This window comes from Mirounga angustirostris, unplaced genomic scaffold (assembly GCF_029215605.1).
Source record: "Mirounga angustirostris isolate CCGP_5_RB_7025 unplaced genomic scaffold, mMirAng1.0.hap1 SCAF_17, whole genome shotgun sequence".
NCBI classification, from domain to species: Eukaryota; Metazoa; Chordata; class Mammalia; order Carnivora; family Phocidae; genus Mirounga; species Mirounga angustirostris.
The window spans coordinates 28,838,993-28,854,852 of record NW_026991725.1 but is presented as its reverse complement, the minus strand read 5'-3'; the positions used below and the strand labels follow the sequence as shown (position 1 = coordinate 28,854,852).

The window sequence follows — 15,860 nt, the reverse complement described above, 5'->3', positions numbered from 1 at the left end:
ATACACATTCATACATTAGACATGCATAGTGAAATATTTTTCCTGCTAAGACTATGTGGCAAAAATATGTTTGATGCTGGGTGCCTGGGTGGCGTAGTCAGTTAAGCGTCAGATTATTGGTTTCAGATCAGGTCATGATCTCAGGGTCATGAGATTGAGCCCTGCATCAGGCTCTGCACTCAGTGGGGAATCTGCTTGAGATTCTCTCTCTCCCTCTGCCCCTCCCCACCGCTCATGCTCTCTCTCTAAAATAAATAAATAAATCTTTTAAAAAATGTATGTCTGATGCTTACTGGCCTAGAGAAACTTGCCCACAAGCCTATAAAGAGACATATATAAGAATGTGAATTGAAGTACTATTTGGGAAACCGGGAAATAACCTAAATGCCCACCAACAAGGGAATGGATCAACTGGGATATATTCAAGCAGTGGAATACTATAGAGTGGTTTAATGAATGGATAAGGGCTACTTGTATCAACATAGGTAAATATTTTAAACAATTTTATGTGGAAAAAAAGCACTCTGCAGGATGAAAAGTCCAACATGCAAAAACAATGTGACATATTGTTTACAGATACATATATATGTATGGATAAATACATATACATGTTGTAATATATACTATGTTTCAAACATTCCAGAGGAGGATAAACACTAAATTTAGGAATAGTGGTTACCTCTGGGGAGGAAGGGAAGAAAATGAGATTGGAGAAAGTATTCAGTAAGTTTTATTTCTGAAAAGAAAAAAAAAAGATGCAGGGTAAATAAATATCTCACAATTTTATTTTATTTTTTTTTAAAGATTTTATTTATTTATTTGAGAGAGAGAGAATGAGAGACAGAGAGCATGAGAGGGAGGAGGGTCAGAGGGAGAAGCAGACTCCCTGCCGAGCAGGGAGCCCGATGCGGCACTCGATCCCGGGTCTCCAGGATCATGACCTGAGCTGAAGGCAGTCGCTTAACCAACTGAGCCACCCAGGCGCCCATACAATTTTATTTTTTTTAAAAGATTTTATTTGAGAGAGAGAGAGAGAGAGAGAGAGAGCATGAATGGGGGGCGGGGCAGAGGGAGAAACAGACTCCCCACTGAATGTGGAGCCTGATGCAGGGCTCAATCCCAGGACCCCGAGATCTTGACCTGAGCCAAAATCAAGAGCCGGATGCCTAGGGATGCCTGGGTGGCTCAGTCGGTTGGGTGTCTGCCTTCAGCTCCAGTCATGATCACAGGGTTCTGGGATCGAGTCTCACATCGGGCTCCTTGCTCAATGGGGAGCCTGCTTCTCCTTCTGCCTGCCACTCCCCCTGCTTCTCTCTGACAAATAAATAAAATCTTAAAAAAAAGTCAGATGCCTAACTGACTGAGTCACCCAGGCGCCCCGCTCATAATTTTAAAACAAGATGTCTTGAAACCAGTCTCCTTGAGTTCTCCTCCTCAGTGACAACCATTCTCCTACCCCTTGTGTATCTTTCCAGAGATATTTTATGCACATGCAAGGACACATATGTATATGTATTCCCCCTACCGACCTTCTTTTCAAACATAATTGGTAGCAAACATTACATACTGTTCTGAGCCTCACCTTTTTCTTTAACAATGTATCTTGAGTTTTGTTACCTGCCAGTACATAAAGTGCTTCCTCCATTTTTACAGCTGTCCATACTTCTTTTTGTGGCTTTTTTGAGCCTGTCTCCCATTGACAGGATGGAGACTATTTCTGTCCTTTCACTACAATAAGCATCACTGTAATGAATATCCTTATAAATAGGTCATTCTGCACACATGTATGTACTATAATAAATTCCCAGAAGTAGAAGTGCTGGGTCTTTTCAAATTGCCATCCAATGAGATTGTACTGATCTACTTCCTGCTCCAACATTTTCCAGTGCCTGCTACCCAATCACAGATCAACACAGTATATTATCCACCTTTTTTTTTTTTTTTAAGATTTTATTTATTTGACAGAGAGAGACAGCAAGAGGGAACACAAGCAGGGGGAAGCTGGAGAGGGAGAAGCAGGCTCCCCACTGAGCAGGGAGCCTGACGCAGGGCTGGATCCCAGGACGCTGGGATCATGACCTCAGTAGAAGGCAGACGCCCAACGCCCAAGCCACCCAGGCGCCCCATCATCAGCCTTTTTGATCTGAGACGTAAACATGGTATCTCATCTCCAAGTTTAATTTGCGTATTTAAAAAATTATGTGTCAGCATTTTTTTATAGTTTAAAAAGTAATTTTGATTTTTTCTGTAAGCTTTCTGTCACTTTTCCAGTTGTATTTTTTTTTAAAGATTTTATTTATTTGAGAGAATGAGAGAGAGAGAGAGCATGAGAGGGGGAGGGTCAGAGGGAGAAGCAGACTCCCTGCCGAGCAGGGAGCCCGATGCGGGACTCGATCCCGGGACTCCAGGATCATGACCTGAGCCGAAGGCAGTCGCTTATCCAACTGAGCCACCCAGGTGCCCCACCAGTTGTATTTTTTAACCATAGTGATTACTTTTGTAATAAAATAGCCAATGAGGATTTTTTTTTTAAGATTTATTTATTTAGGGGCGCCTGGGTGGCTCAGTTGGTTAAGTGACTGCCTTCGGCTCAGGTCATGATCCCGGAGTCCCTGGATCGAGTCCCGCATCAGGCTCTCTGCTCGGTGGGGAGTCTGCTTCTCCCTCTGACCCTCCCCCCTCTCATGTGCTCTCTCGCAAATAAATAAATAAAATCCAAAAAAAAAAAAAAAGTCTGTTAGGAAGACTCATCTGCCGCGTTCCTGAGCGATGACGCAACCGCGCCTACGCCAACAGGCGCCCTATTTAGAAGGTGCAACAAGCCCAGGCCGACCGCTGCAGGTCGATTGGCTCTAGGCCCCACCCGCCGGGCTGTGGGTTCTCCTTCGGAGCATGCGCAGTGGGCCTGCGGCGCAGCCCGTCAGGCACTGCGGTAGGCGCCCTGGAGGCCGGCAGGACCCTGACCCCAAGATGGCGGCGCCCAGCGAAGTGGCTGCGGCTGCCTCCGGAGAAGGCGATGGCGGGGGCAGTGGCTTTGGGTCGTGGCTGGACGGACGGTTGGAGGCGCTGGGAGTGGATCGCGCCGTTTACGGTGCCTACATCCTGGGTGTCCTGCAGGAGGAGGAGGAAGAAGAGAAGCTGGACGCTCTGCAGGGTATCCTCTCTGCTTTCTTGGTGAGAAGCCCGGACACGTTCCTCCTTTAGCTTCCTGGCGGCCCCTGTCAGTACTTCGTAACCCCTTTCCCATACCTGTTGTCCCAGACAATTAGTGGTTTCACCTGGGAGAGGGTATTCTGAGCTCTTGGCCGCGGGGGAAGGGGATTGCTCACCAACCAGGGTTTGGGGAAGTCAGGAGGTTGCAGGTGCATAGAGAATGGATATCCCTTATTCCTGGGGAAACGGCCCTTTCGGATGCCTGCGGGTGAGTATTCTTCCGAAGGCGCTGAAATGTCTAAATGAGAGTTTTATCATAAACGCATAACAACCAATTTCATTCCCATTCACTGACAGTGTTCAGAGAGGGGAATCAAGTGCTCTGGGATGTCTGTGCTCTTTAGGAGGCAGTGCCCAGGGCTGTCCCATGACAAAAGCCTGCAGGAAGTACCCTCTCGGTTCCTGTTTTGGAAGTAAGAGGCCAAAAAAGGTAAGTTGGCGGTGAAAATCTAGGTATAGGTCTAGGCCGGAACTGAAGCAAATATTGTGCTTGACCTTTTATAGTATTTAGAAATGCAGTAATCATCGGTGTTTGCTGGCGGAGGTGGCAAATAAGGTCAGAGTTTTAAAGAAGAGAGATAAACTTGGTACCCAGCTGCTTAGAAGCAGGTTCAGAAATGTGTATTTTAATCTGTGTTTAGGTAGTAAATCACCAGGTTGTCCACTTTTCCAACCTGACCATTCTGCTGCCTTCATCTCTGCTTACACTTAACTCGGTGGAAACACCGTTCAATGATTGGGCAGATGGTTGAAATATAATACTAATGTAGCTGTCCCAGGTCCTCCTGGCAATGTCCCCTTTTTAGTCCCAAAGCCTGCTCTGGTGAGATTGACCTATAAATGGGAAAGCTTTAACACAGCTTGTGATGCAGCTCCTAAATTCAATGGAGATAGAACACTATGGAGTAAATTTTCCTGGACCCTGATATTGCAGGTTGTTGGAGGGGGGCGAGGGTAGCGTGAGGCAAGCAATTTAAGTTAGTTTTTATTTCCAGCTTGGAAGTCTCTAAAGACTCCATGAAAAAGAAGTTGAAATAACTTGGGTACCCATTGGTACTAGCTCCTTGACTTGTTCTTTTCATGGTGTCATTATTTAGAACTGCTAAAGGCAGGCATGAATTTGCTTAGACTATTAAGTCTCTTGGTAGAAGAGAGAAAAGTTATCTAGAACCAGATTTGGTTCTTTATATCCGCTTCTTGCTTACATGAACTACAGAAGACAGACTCCTTTCCCCCTCTCTCTGCCCGATTCACACACTATGCTTAATTTTCTCTTGGTTTTCCCAACCCCTTCTATATAAGAAATGACTTTGGGAAGAATTGGCCAGGAATTATATGGTGAGGCAGGGTTCATGAAACCACTGAGAAACAACTTTATAGATCAGCAAGGCCAATGAATGTGGTATATATCGAACACATAATTCATAGTGCTGCTTACTTTCTGTCGGTCAGGCTCTGTATAAAAGCCACTGACTGTTGTACCAAATCCCTTTCCAGGAAAAACAAAAGGCATAGCCAGATCAATCACCAGATTGGGCTAGGATTCAATATTAGGAGTTAAGAAATTTGTTAGCAACAATTTGAGTTAAGATTCAAGAACAATGTATCTTGTCAGGAGCAGATAACAGTTATCAAAGCTTTTTATTATCCTTTTTTTTATTCCTTCCAGTAGCATTTGTATTGATTGATTGATTCATCAAGTTTTTATTGATAGGGTTACTCTCTGCAAAGCACTGCTCTACGTGGTTGGGGTACCTCAGGGAACAAAACAGAAATCCCTGCCCTCACCAGGTGACATTCTAGCAGGGAAAAACTTAATCAGTAAATTATATAGTATGTCAGAAAATGATAAGTGCTAGGAAAGAAGGAACATTATAAGAAGATCAGGAGTGGAATGGAGGGGTAAGTTTTAAATTTTAAGTAGGATTATTACATTACTTGGGGTATTGCATTTTATGGCAGCTGTTTATTTTATTTTATTTATTTTTTAAAAGATTTTATTTATTTATTGGACGGAGAGAGAAGCAGTGAGAGAGGGAACACAAGAAGGGGGAGAGGGAGAGGGAGAAGCAGGCTCTCTGCTGAGCAGGGAGCCCGATGCGAGGCTCGATCCCAGGACCCTGGGATCATGACCTGAGCCGAAGGCAGACGCTTAACGACTGAGCCCCCCAGGCTGCCCCATATGGCATCTGTTTTTTTTTTTTTTTTTTAGATTTATTTATTCATTTGAGAGAGTGAGAATGAGAGAGAGTACATGAGAGAGGGGAGGGTCAGAGGGAGAAGCAGACTCCCCACCGAGCAGGGAGCCCGATGCGGGACTCGATCCCGGGCCTCCAGGATCATGACCTGAGCCAAAGGCAGTTGCTTAACCAACTGAGCCACCCAGGCGCCCAATGGCAGCTGTTCATATACCAGCCTTCTAAATTGTCAGTGTCAAGAGACCCGGGGCTGTTTCTCATTCATCTCTTACCACTCATCTTAGTGCCTTCAACATGGCAGGCACCATCTGGATGAACAAATGAACAAATGGATGGATGAACTCTTTTGGTCTGGGTGAGGAGAAGAGAATAAACCACCTTGTCCTCCAAGGGCACCCTTTCTCTTTTGCTTCTCTACTCCTTTTCCTTTCATTTCTTCTTTTGCTTTTCTTGTTGGGGGGCGGTCCATGAACTACAGAAACTGGGCTAAAGAAGTTCTGTATGTTTGACTTGTGTGCTTAAAGGATGCAGGGTAGAAGATGGAATCCTTTGTTGGGTACAAAATAAGGAGATCCAAAAAAGGGGTTCACCTGGCTGGCTCATTCTGTAGAGCATGCCACTCTTGATCTCAGGGTTGTGCGTTCAAGTCCCACATTGGGTATAGAGATTACTTAAAAACAACAACAACAATAAAATCTTTAAAAAGTCTGTGTTCTGCCTCTCCTTGCTTTCTTTGAGAGAAGGTATCATATAATGGTTGAGAACCTGGGCTTGGAGGTAGACTGTTTGGGTTCAAATCCTGTTTAATCCATTTGTGTTTTTTGTTTTTTTACTTGTATGACCTTGGGCAAGTTACTTAACCTCTGTACCTTGGTTTCCTCTATAAATTGAGAGTAGCAATAGTGCTTATATCTTGGGATTGTTTTAAGAATTCTTACCTGAGGGGCGCCTGGGTGGCTCAGTTGGTTAAGCCACTGCCTTCAGCTCAGGTCATGATTCCAGAGTCCTGGGATCAAGCCCCGCATTGAGCCCCACATTGAGCTCCTTGCTCTGCGGGGAGCCTGCTTCTCCCTCTCCCTCTGCCTGCAGCTCCCCCTGCTTGTGATTTCTCTCTCTCTCACTATCTCTCTCTCTGTGTCAAATAAATAAATAAAATCTTTAAAAAAAAAAAAAAGAATTCTTACCTGAAGTATTGAGAACAGTGCCTGGCACATGAGCTGACAGCTCATTTTGAGGGGTAGAACATGAAGATGGTAGGCAGCCGTAATGAAGATGGAGGGAAATACCCGTATTTGTTGAAGTGCTTTTTCTTTGCCAAGCAGGGTAGGGTTTTTTTACACATTCTCATTCATCCTCACTAAATTCCTGACAAGATGTGAAGCTCAGAAAGTTAAGAAACTCGTTCATAGATCTGGGTTTGACTTTAAGTATGTCTGATACTGAAGCCAACATCCTTTTGTTATACCATGCTAAGGAGGAAGATTGGTCAGCATGCAGAATATGTATGCTTGTGTAAAATGGATAGGAGACATCTACTCATTTATCACCTAAAGCGGTGGGGTCAGCAAGGTCATGGATATGTTCCAACATGTAAGTTGATAATCCTTGGAGAGTATACTGAGTTGAGTGTATCAGCCAAGGAAGATCTCACAGAGGAGAGTTTTAACTCGGGCAACAGGTTTTTGCTCCAAAAGCATGAGGAAGACCGTCCTAAGTTATTGTGAATCCTTTCCCTTGGCGCTTGGCAGGACAGAGTGGGTGCTCTTAATCCAGCAGGTGTGGATTCTGAGACTCAGAAGAGAAACATGTGGCTCCCAAACCTTCCCCATGACTCCTCATCACCAGAGGGAGAGCTGTGCCCTGTGCCTGGGCTTTGTTCAGGCTGAGAGCTCTCAGGAAATTAATTGGTCTACTTTTCCAACTAGGAAGAAGATTCTCTTCTAGACATCTGCAAGGAGATTGTGGAACGATGGTCGGAAAGTCAAAATGTCGTCACCAATGTGAAAAAAGAAGGTAGAGTTGGGAGTTTGTCTGTCTAACCTCCAGTGCCTTTTCCAACAACCTTTCCTGTACAGCTGTTAGCGAGAGAATTTTGAGTTTTCTCCGTTTTCTACTCATTTTGCTTAAGATAATTTAAACTGGTAAACACCCAGCAGCTTCCATGAAGTTTTTAACTGAACGTTGGTTTCCTTTTCCCCTTCTCCAGTTTTCCACCTCCTCTGACCACAGTCATCTTCATTCTGGCTTTCACTTTTCTTTTCATCCTCTTTCCACTGCCCCTTGTAGATTTTCATGGCAGGGATTGGGGCCAACTATCCCCCCCTTTCTTTCTTTTTTTTTTTAAAGATTTTATTTATTTATTTGATAGAGATAGCGAGAGAGAAAACACAAGCAGGGGGAGTGGGAGAGGGAGAAGCAGGCTTCCCGCGGAGCAGGGAGCCCGATGTGGGACTCGATCCCAGGACCCTGGGATTATGACCTGAGCCGAAGGCAGACGCTTAACGACTGAGCCACCCAGGCACCCTCCCCCCACCCTTTCTTTTCCGTATTTTCATTTCATAACAATTGTGATTGATATTTTGCTTTATTCAGCTAACTTTGTCACCCCCCCTTAAAATGAAAGAGAAGTAGATTAATACAGGCATTAGAATGACAGATTAACTGCAGAAAACTCAAATTGTAAAAGCCAGACTTGAAGCAATTCTAAACTGTCTACACATTAGTTCTCAGTCTTGGCTGTCCATTAGAACTACCTGATATAGGGCGCCTGGGTGGCTCAGTTGGTTAAGCGACTGCCTTCGGCTCAGGTCATGATCCTGGAGTCCCGGGATCGAGTCCCGCATCGGCCTCCCTGCTCGGCAGGGAGTCTGCTTCTCCCTCTGACCCCCCCCACCCCTCATGCTCTCTGTCTCTCATTCTCTCTCTCGCAAATAAATACAATCTTAAAAAAAAAAGAAAAGAAAAGAACTACCTGATATAGTTTAAAAGATGCCAGTGCCCGGGCCATACTGTGGACCAGTTATAGAAATATCTTTGGGGTGGGACCCATGTATTGTTTGTTTTTTAAAGATATATATTTATTTATTAGAGAGGGAGACAGGGAGAGAGAGAGCACAAGCAGGGGATGGGGCAGAGGGAGAAGCAGGCTCCCCGCTGAACAGGGAACCCGAGATGGGGCCTGATTCCAGGACCCTGGGATCATGACCCGAGCCAAAGGCAGAGACTTAACCAACTGAGCCATCCAGGCATCCCTGTTTTTTTTTTTTTTTAAAGCTCCCAGATGATTCTAATGTGGATCCAGGCGTAAAAACCACTACTGGGCACTGTTGCCTCCTTTCTTTGAGAATGGTTAACTTAATAGTTGATCTGATTTTAAAGATTTTATTTGATTTTAAAGATTTGATTTTAAAGATTTTATTTACTTATTTGACAGAGAGGCAGTGAGAGGGGGAATACAAGCAGAGGGAGTGGGAGAGGGCGAAGCAGGCTTCCCGATGAGAAGGGAGCCCAATGCAGGGCTTGATCCCAGGACCCTGGGATCATGACCCAAGCCGAAGGCAGATGCTCAATCAACTGAGCCATCCAGGTGCCCCAATAGTTGATTTTATTTTAAAATAATCTATGAATTTCACCAGGCATAATCATCACTACAAAAGGGACCAGCATAAGTTGATTCTAGATTCCTTCTTAGGTTTCTGGGTTAAGAGGGGAAAAAGTTGCATGCTTGAAGCTGAATTTTCTATGATTGTAATGCAGTGCTTTTCAACCTTTTTTTTTTTTTTTTTTTTTTAAGCAGCAGAACTTCAATTTATAAAACAGGTAAAAGCAGGACTGCTCTGGGCGCCTGGGTGGCTCAGTCATTTAGCGTCTGCTTTTGGCTCAGGTCATGATCCCAGGGTCCTGGGATCGTGTCCCACATCGGGCTCCCTGCTTGGCAGGAAGCCTGCTTCTCCCTCTCCCACTCCCCCTGCTTGTGTTCCTACTCTCGCTCTCTCTCTATCAAATAAATAAAATCTTTTTTTTAAAAAAAAAAAGCAGGGCTGCTCTGATCGAAGATGGATACAAGACCTAAAGCCTAGCCCGCATGGCCTTTCCTTGCCTTTCTCATTGGCCCCCGAGGCACCTCCTTTGAAGCCCAGGGCCCTGAAGAGTCAGCAGATGCCACTGTCTTTCCCACAAGCACTATCTGGGTGGACTAGTGGTTTGGTGAGCTTGTTTTTTCACATACAGCCTTGTTGTCCCTCCCTTCCATTCCCTTCCCTTCCCTTCCCCCTCCCAGATGAGGTACAGGCCATTGCCACCCTAATTGAGAAGCAGGCACAGATTGTGGTGAAGCCCAGGATGGTGTCCGAAGAGGAGAAGCAGAGAAAAGCCGCCCTCCTGGCCCAGTATGCTGATGTGACAGATGAAGAAGAATATCCTTTTCGGAGTCTTGGGACAATTCCCTGAGGCATGAGTCCAAAGTGCTTGCTGGTGTACAGTACGCTTTGAGAAGTTGCCAGTCTCCCCCTATAGTGTACTTTTTCCCTTCTGAAATGGATCTGATCTGTGGCCCTTCATGGGTGTGAGGAGTGATGTTGGGGCAGTTGATATGAGACTTAATATTTTTCTTTCTTTTTTTTTTTTTTAAAGATTTTTATTTATTTATTTGACAGAGAGAGACAGCGAGAGAGGGAACACAAGCAGGGGGAGTGGGAGAGGGAGAAGCAGGCTTCCCGCTGAGCAGGGAGCCCGACGCGGGGCTCGATCCCAGGACCCTGGGATCATGACCTGAGCTGAAGGCAGCTGCTTAACCGACTGAGCCACCCAGGTGCCCCAGACTTAATATTTTTCAACACATCATCCGTACGTTCCTGAAGACTTCGGTGTAAAAGAAATGCCTTAATGGACCATTTATATTGTATTTTCAGAAGCTAAGATATAGCTGTGATTCTTTATTTTTGTATAATACCTTTCTGTCCAGTATAGTATCCTATGTATAATCCATCTTTATATTCTTTTCCCAGTTGATAAAGAAACTGTGACAGTAGGAGATGAATGTGTGATCAGAGACATGCATAGATTTAGTGGCAAAACCAGGACTAGGATAGGGATGTTTTTGGACGAAGGATTCCCAAATTTGGAGCAGTTTCATTTGGGGGAAAAAAAATTTTTTTTTTTTTTTAATATTCCAGTGACCACATAAATGAAAGTGAGACTGAATTCCCAACCAACACAGAAGAAATCTGGAATTTGGGGGCTGTGCCAAAGGCAATTGCTGTTGACAGGGACAGGCTTGGTTCCGTGTGAGTTTGAACTTGTTCAGGAGATGCTTAGCTTATAGAGCGTGATTGAATGGAGCATGTGGACCTCATACCAGAAATGTTGGCTGTGCCATCATAAGTTCAGGAAATAATTCTTAGGCCCTTTGGGGCCAGCTTGTCTTCTAGTTTCTCCTAATGTTTTTTTCTTGCCAGGGTCAGCAGAGCTATGGTTCCAATGACAAAATCTCCTTTCTTGGGCTGGAAAAGAACATTTTAAGCAGTGGTTCTCCTGGAGAACTTGTTAAGACCCAGATTGCTGGGCCCCACTCCCCAGTTTGATTTAGTAGGTGCAGGGAGGGGCCCAAGAATGTGCTTTTCTAATAAGTTCCCCGGGAGTTCTGGGAACCACACTTTGAGAAGCACCATCCTCTCGCCATTCCCTGGGCTGCCAGGTAATGGGGAAAGTCCACCCAGATCGGGCTGTTTCTTTTCAGCCTCCAGCAGCTAAGGATCTCACAGGAGCTCTGAACAATCTTGAGACTTCTGAAGATGACTGTGCTGGGTTTACCATCACACCTCTGACGGTGTTTTCCTTCAGCATGCTTTCCCTGCCCGTTACTTCACTGAATGTTTTCTGACGTTGGGTTGGGATGTGCCGGCCTTTGCTTTCCGTCCGACTTTCCTTAACGACGCTCACCGAAGCAGCTGAGAAGGATGACTCATGTGCCACCACAATGAACATTGGTTCTGATAAATGTATCCTTCTCTTTGTCCGTCCCCAAATGTTTCTCCATTGAATACTCTTGAACAGTTTTCATCTTGTCATTGCTGGGGGATCCTTTTACCAACAGGAACTCATGTCGGGCCAGCATTTTGAGCCCCATTCCAAGGACAACCATAAATAGTCAATTTAACGAGAACTTTCCCCAAAGAAAACATGTTAACATCTACTGTGAAGGGAGGAAGGATTTTTTTAGGGAAAATAAGAATCTATACTCCCTGTGGATAGCACTGGGTTTCCCAGCAGTGGAAGTAGTTAAAATAATATTGAAATTTTGACTTTGTCCTCAGAGACCGTATAATTTTTTGGAAAGAGAACACAAACACTGAATACTTTTGAGCTGAAAACATGGACGGATGGGAAAATGTGCTGAGGAAAGTCCCTACCAACAGACACTTATGAGAAGATTCTATATATTTTTTTTTTAAAGATTTATTTATTTGAGAGAGAGAGAGCACAAGCGGGAGAAAGGGGCAGAGGGTGAGGGAGAGAAAATCTCAAGCAGACTTCCCGCTAAAGTGGCGGGAAGGTCCCGAGGAGCCTGATGCAGGGCTCGATCTCAGGCCCCTGAGATCATGACCTGAGCCAAAACCAAGGGTCAGACACTTAACCGACTAAGCTACCCAGGTGCCCTGAGAAGCTTCTGCATTTAGAAATCTACCTTCTTAGGGGCTTAGTTGCTTCAGTCTGCCTTCAGTTCAGGTCATGATCTCAGGGTGCTAGGATTGAGCCCTGCATCGGGCTCCGTGCTCAGCAAGGAGTCTGCTTCTCCCTCTCCCTCTGCCTCCCCACCTGCTTTTGCGTGCTCGCTCGCTCTCTCAAATCTTTAAAAAAAAAAAAAAATCCACCTTCTTAAAGATGAGAAGTATGGTGGGTTATCAAAGAAGGGGAGGTTATGTCAGAGACATTTTAAAGCACCAAAGCAAAAGAGTTACGTTTTAACAGTACAGAGGAGTTGGGCGCCTGGGTGGCTCAGTTGGTTAGGTGGCTGCCTTCGGCTCGGGTCATGGTCCCAGGGTCCTGGGATCGAGTCCCACATCGAGCTCCCTGCCCTGTGGGGAGCCTGCTTCTCCCTCTACCTCTGCCTGCTTCTCTGCCTACTTGTGCTCTCTATCTCTCTGTCAAATAAATAAATAAAATCTTAAAAAAAAAAAAAAAAGTACAGAGGAGCTTGTCTGGTGCTAACAGGTTGGGGTTTTTTTTAGTAATCTCTACACCCATTTTGGGGCTCGAACCGACGACCCCGAGATCGAGGCGCGTGCTCTGCTGACTAAGCCCGCCAGACACCCCCAGGTTGTGTTTTTAAAGTCCCAAGAAATGAGGGGTAAAGTTTTTGGCTAGGTATTTTCTAACTGGTTAAACTTATTTCATGTCTTTTATAAATTCAGAGTTTGTGGTTATTAGAACATGTTTTTCACTTAAGCTTCAGTAGTCTAGGAAAAAAAGCAAATTGATAAAGTTTAGTAAGGTTAAACAACTTATTTAACTCTTTTTCAAGCATTTTAACAGTGCCAAGTACATAAAATTTTTGCCAGTTACAGTAATAATCTGTTGACTAAAACTAGCCTAGATACTCCCAACAATATTCTGCCATGATCTAAGTACTTATTCTGGAATAAAATTTCATTTTTATAAAATATTTTAACATTCAAATTTAGAGAAGTCTGAGATTTTTATTCTGAGGATTATTCAAAAGTTTAAACCTTTGTAATGGTAGTTTCAGGATTTCCCATTAGACCAAAGATAAATTATAAGGACTTTTTATTTATTTATTTATTTATTTATTTAAGATTTTCTTTATTTGACAGAGAGAGACACAGCGAGAGAGGGAACACAAGCAGGGGGAGTGGGAGAGGGAGAAGCAGGCCTCCTGCAGAGCAGGGAGCCCGATGCGGGGCTGGATCCTGGGACCCTGGGTATCACGACCTGATCCGAAGGCAGAGGCTTAACAACTGAGCCACCCAGGCGCCCCAGGACTTTTTTTTTTTTTTTTTAAGACTAGGAATCTGTAGAGAGAGAATAAGGACAGAGCAGTAGTTGGGACCTGTGTGACCTGTACCCTAATCCCTTAACTCACCTGTAGCTCTGTTCCGAAACACCAATGTGGAAGATGTCCTCAATGCCCGAAAACTGGAGCGAGACTCGCTTCGGGATGAGTCCCAAAGGAAGAAGGAACAGGACAAGCTGCAGAGGGAGAGAGACAAACTAGCCAAGCAGGAGCGCAAGGAAAAGGAAAAGAAAAGGACACAAAGAGGGGAGCGGAAGCGATAACCTTGGTCCACTCTGTTCTTTCTCCTCATGGACTTGATCAAAGGGAGAAGTGATTGTGCACATGTGTATTTAAGAGAAGTGAGAAAACATTGCAGAGTGGTTTCCCAAGGCATTTCCCTTTTGTTTACATGGTCAAAAGGAAAATCACAAACACTTCTAATTACAAAATGTGCCATGTCTCTGTGGTGTGGGTAATCAGATTATTGTGGTTGATGTCTGTACCAAAGATCTGGAATGGGGGCAACTTTTATATTTTAATACTGAAGTCCTGGCTCCTTTTGGCCACTTTAGAAGTCTTCCCTCACCTAGGATAAATAACAGAAGTATTCAGAAAGCAGACAGTTACAGTTTTCATCCTGAAGGAGCAGAATCATGACCACTCCTTTTCTGAGGTGAAATGTGGGAGCATAAATTACTTTGAAAGTAGTAGTTACCTCTTACTGTATTTTTTATGGATGAAATAGAAAGCTAATGAAGAGCCTACCTGGATCCAGATATTATGTCAACATGGCAACAAACTATGAAAATGGAAGAAATGATGTGGTAGATGTTCTAGATTTGAGATTTTTTTTTAAGTTTCAGCCTATGGGAGGAAAAGAAGTATCTTTTTAAGTAGAGAGAGTTACATATTTTTCCTCATCCAGGCTGTGATTTTGAAGGAGGATGTGTATTGGGTGGAAGGATATCATTGATAGCTAGATTCACTTTTTATAATCGTGAGCCTTCTTGACTGCTAGTAGAGATTTTAATCCTGGTCTGCCCTAAAACATGAGTATAAAGATGTGATAATTACAGTTTGGAAGAAACTGCAGGAACCATGCGTCTAAGGAAGAAACACTGGAAATCTCTGCTAACACAAAGATATTTAAGAGTGTACATTGTGTGTACTCAACAAATTTAATGAGTGGAAAAACCTGGGAGAGTCAAAAGTGAACAGGAACTCTCCATTTCTACTTTTGCCACAAGCCACATTCAATTGTAAATAAGGCCTTTCTCTACTTCTGGCAGCAGACTTGTCAAGAAGCCCAAAGGGAGCAATCTCCCTGACAAGACAGAAAATAGGTATTTCATACCTGAGGTTGGCAAACAACTGCAGGCTAGGAAATTTGGCGCGGTTTGTTTCTGTATGGTGCAAGTCAGCAAGGGATTTTGCATTTTTAAAGGGTTGTAAAAGAAGGAATATGTGACAGAGACCTTTTGTGGCCTGTGAAACCTAAAATATTTACTGTCTGGCCCTTCAGAGAAAAAGTTTGCTGACCCGTTTTATACCATTAACTAAGAGGTTAACAAAAAATTTTTACCTTTGTGCAGAAGGTAAAAAGCATGGTTAAGGAAAAGATGTGTCACCTCTATACACTCCTATAACCGTGGCATTGCATTTTAAAAATAACCATCTTTTAAAAAAAAAAATAAACTATTTAAATCACTGTTTTCTGATTGATTCCTTCCAGCTATCCATGGAAATGAATTGTGTGAACACTTAGGAATGTGTTGAATTTTGCTTTGTACTTTGATTAGCCCAATATGCTGTATTAGTAGAACCTCTTCCTAGAATCAAATTCTCTGCCTCAATTTTCCTGTGAAGTTGGGTATTAGGAAATCAGAAAGATTACCTTGTTTTATTGGAAGTCAGTAAATTGGCTTTGAAGTCCTTGCAGTCCTTTTGGAGTCTTAGTCTTCTATGGCAGTAGCAATAATAAGCTGTGGCTACAGATAATTTATGAGAGAGCCTATTTTATTAACCCTCATTTTGGATTTTTAGTTTATTTTCACCTTGATTTTGGTCTCTGAAGCAGAGCCAGGTTATATCCATGAGCCCCTGTTATAGTCTGTTATAACAGTAGCCAGTTCTTCTGGGACTCTCTTATGTTACAGTTAGGTGTATACTTGAACTACTGTTTATTTTTTTTAAGATTTTATTTATTTATTTGACAGACAGTGAGAGAGGGAACACAGCAGGGGGAGTGGGAGAGGGAGAAGCAGGACCCTGGGATCATGACCTGAGCTGGAGGCAGACACTTAACGACTGAGCCACCCAGGCGCCCCTTGAACTAATGTTTAAATGGGAAAAAAGGATCAGCTCATTAGGCTTTGAGTAAGGTTATTCACTTAATTTAGATGCTGATAAATCCTTTATGTCTAAAATGTTCAGTA

At 43.8% G+C, this 15,860-nt stretch overlaps 1 protein-coding gene across 2 annotated transcripts; it reads left to right on the top strand.

The window, feature by feature from the left end:
- The first annotated feature begins 2,906 nt into the window (after nt 1-2,906).
- On the top strand, nt 2,907-15,133 carry CCDC43 (coiled-coil domain containing 43). Of its 2 annotated transcripts, XM_045888769.3 has the most exons (5): nt 2,920-3,174; nt 7,337-7,424; nt 9,691-9,826; nt 11,352-11,410; nt 13,519-15,133. In XM_045888769.3, the coding sequence occupies exons 1-5, from the start codon at nt 2,971-2,973 to the stop codon at nt 13,704-13,706; spliced, it is 675 nt and encodes a 224-aa protein (XP_045744725.1). In that variant the 5' UTR covers nt 2,920-2,970; the 3' UTR covers nt 13,707-15,133. The 2 variants fall into 2 exon arrangements, with proteins under 2 accessions (XP_064439661.1, XP_045744725.1); XM_064583591.1 differs by lacking the exon at nt 11,352-11,410 and having other exon boundaries at nt 2,907-3,174.
- The last annotated feature ends 727 nt before the right edge of the window (nt 15,134-15,860 follow it).

Coding starts and splice junctions, on each gene's coding strand:
- CCDC43 (XM_045888769.3), top strand. CDS start 2,971: ATGGCGGCGCCCAGCGAAGTGGCTGCGGCTGCCTCCGGAGAAGGCGAT. Junction 3,175..7,336: donor GTATCCTCTCTGCTTTCTTG/GTGAGAAGCCCG, acceptor TTTTCCAACTAG/GAAGAAGATTCTCTTCTAGA. Junction 9,827..11,351: donor GATGTGACAGATGAAGAAGA/ATATCCTTTTCG, acceptor AACGACGCTCAC/CGAAGCAGCTGAGAAGGATG.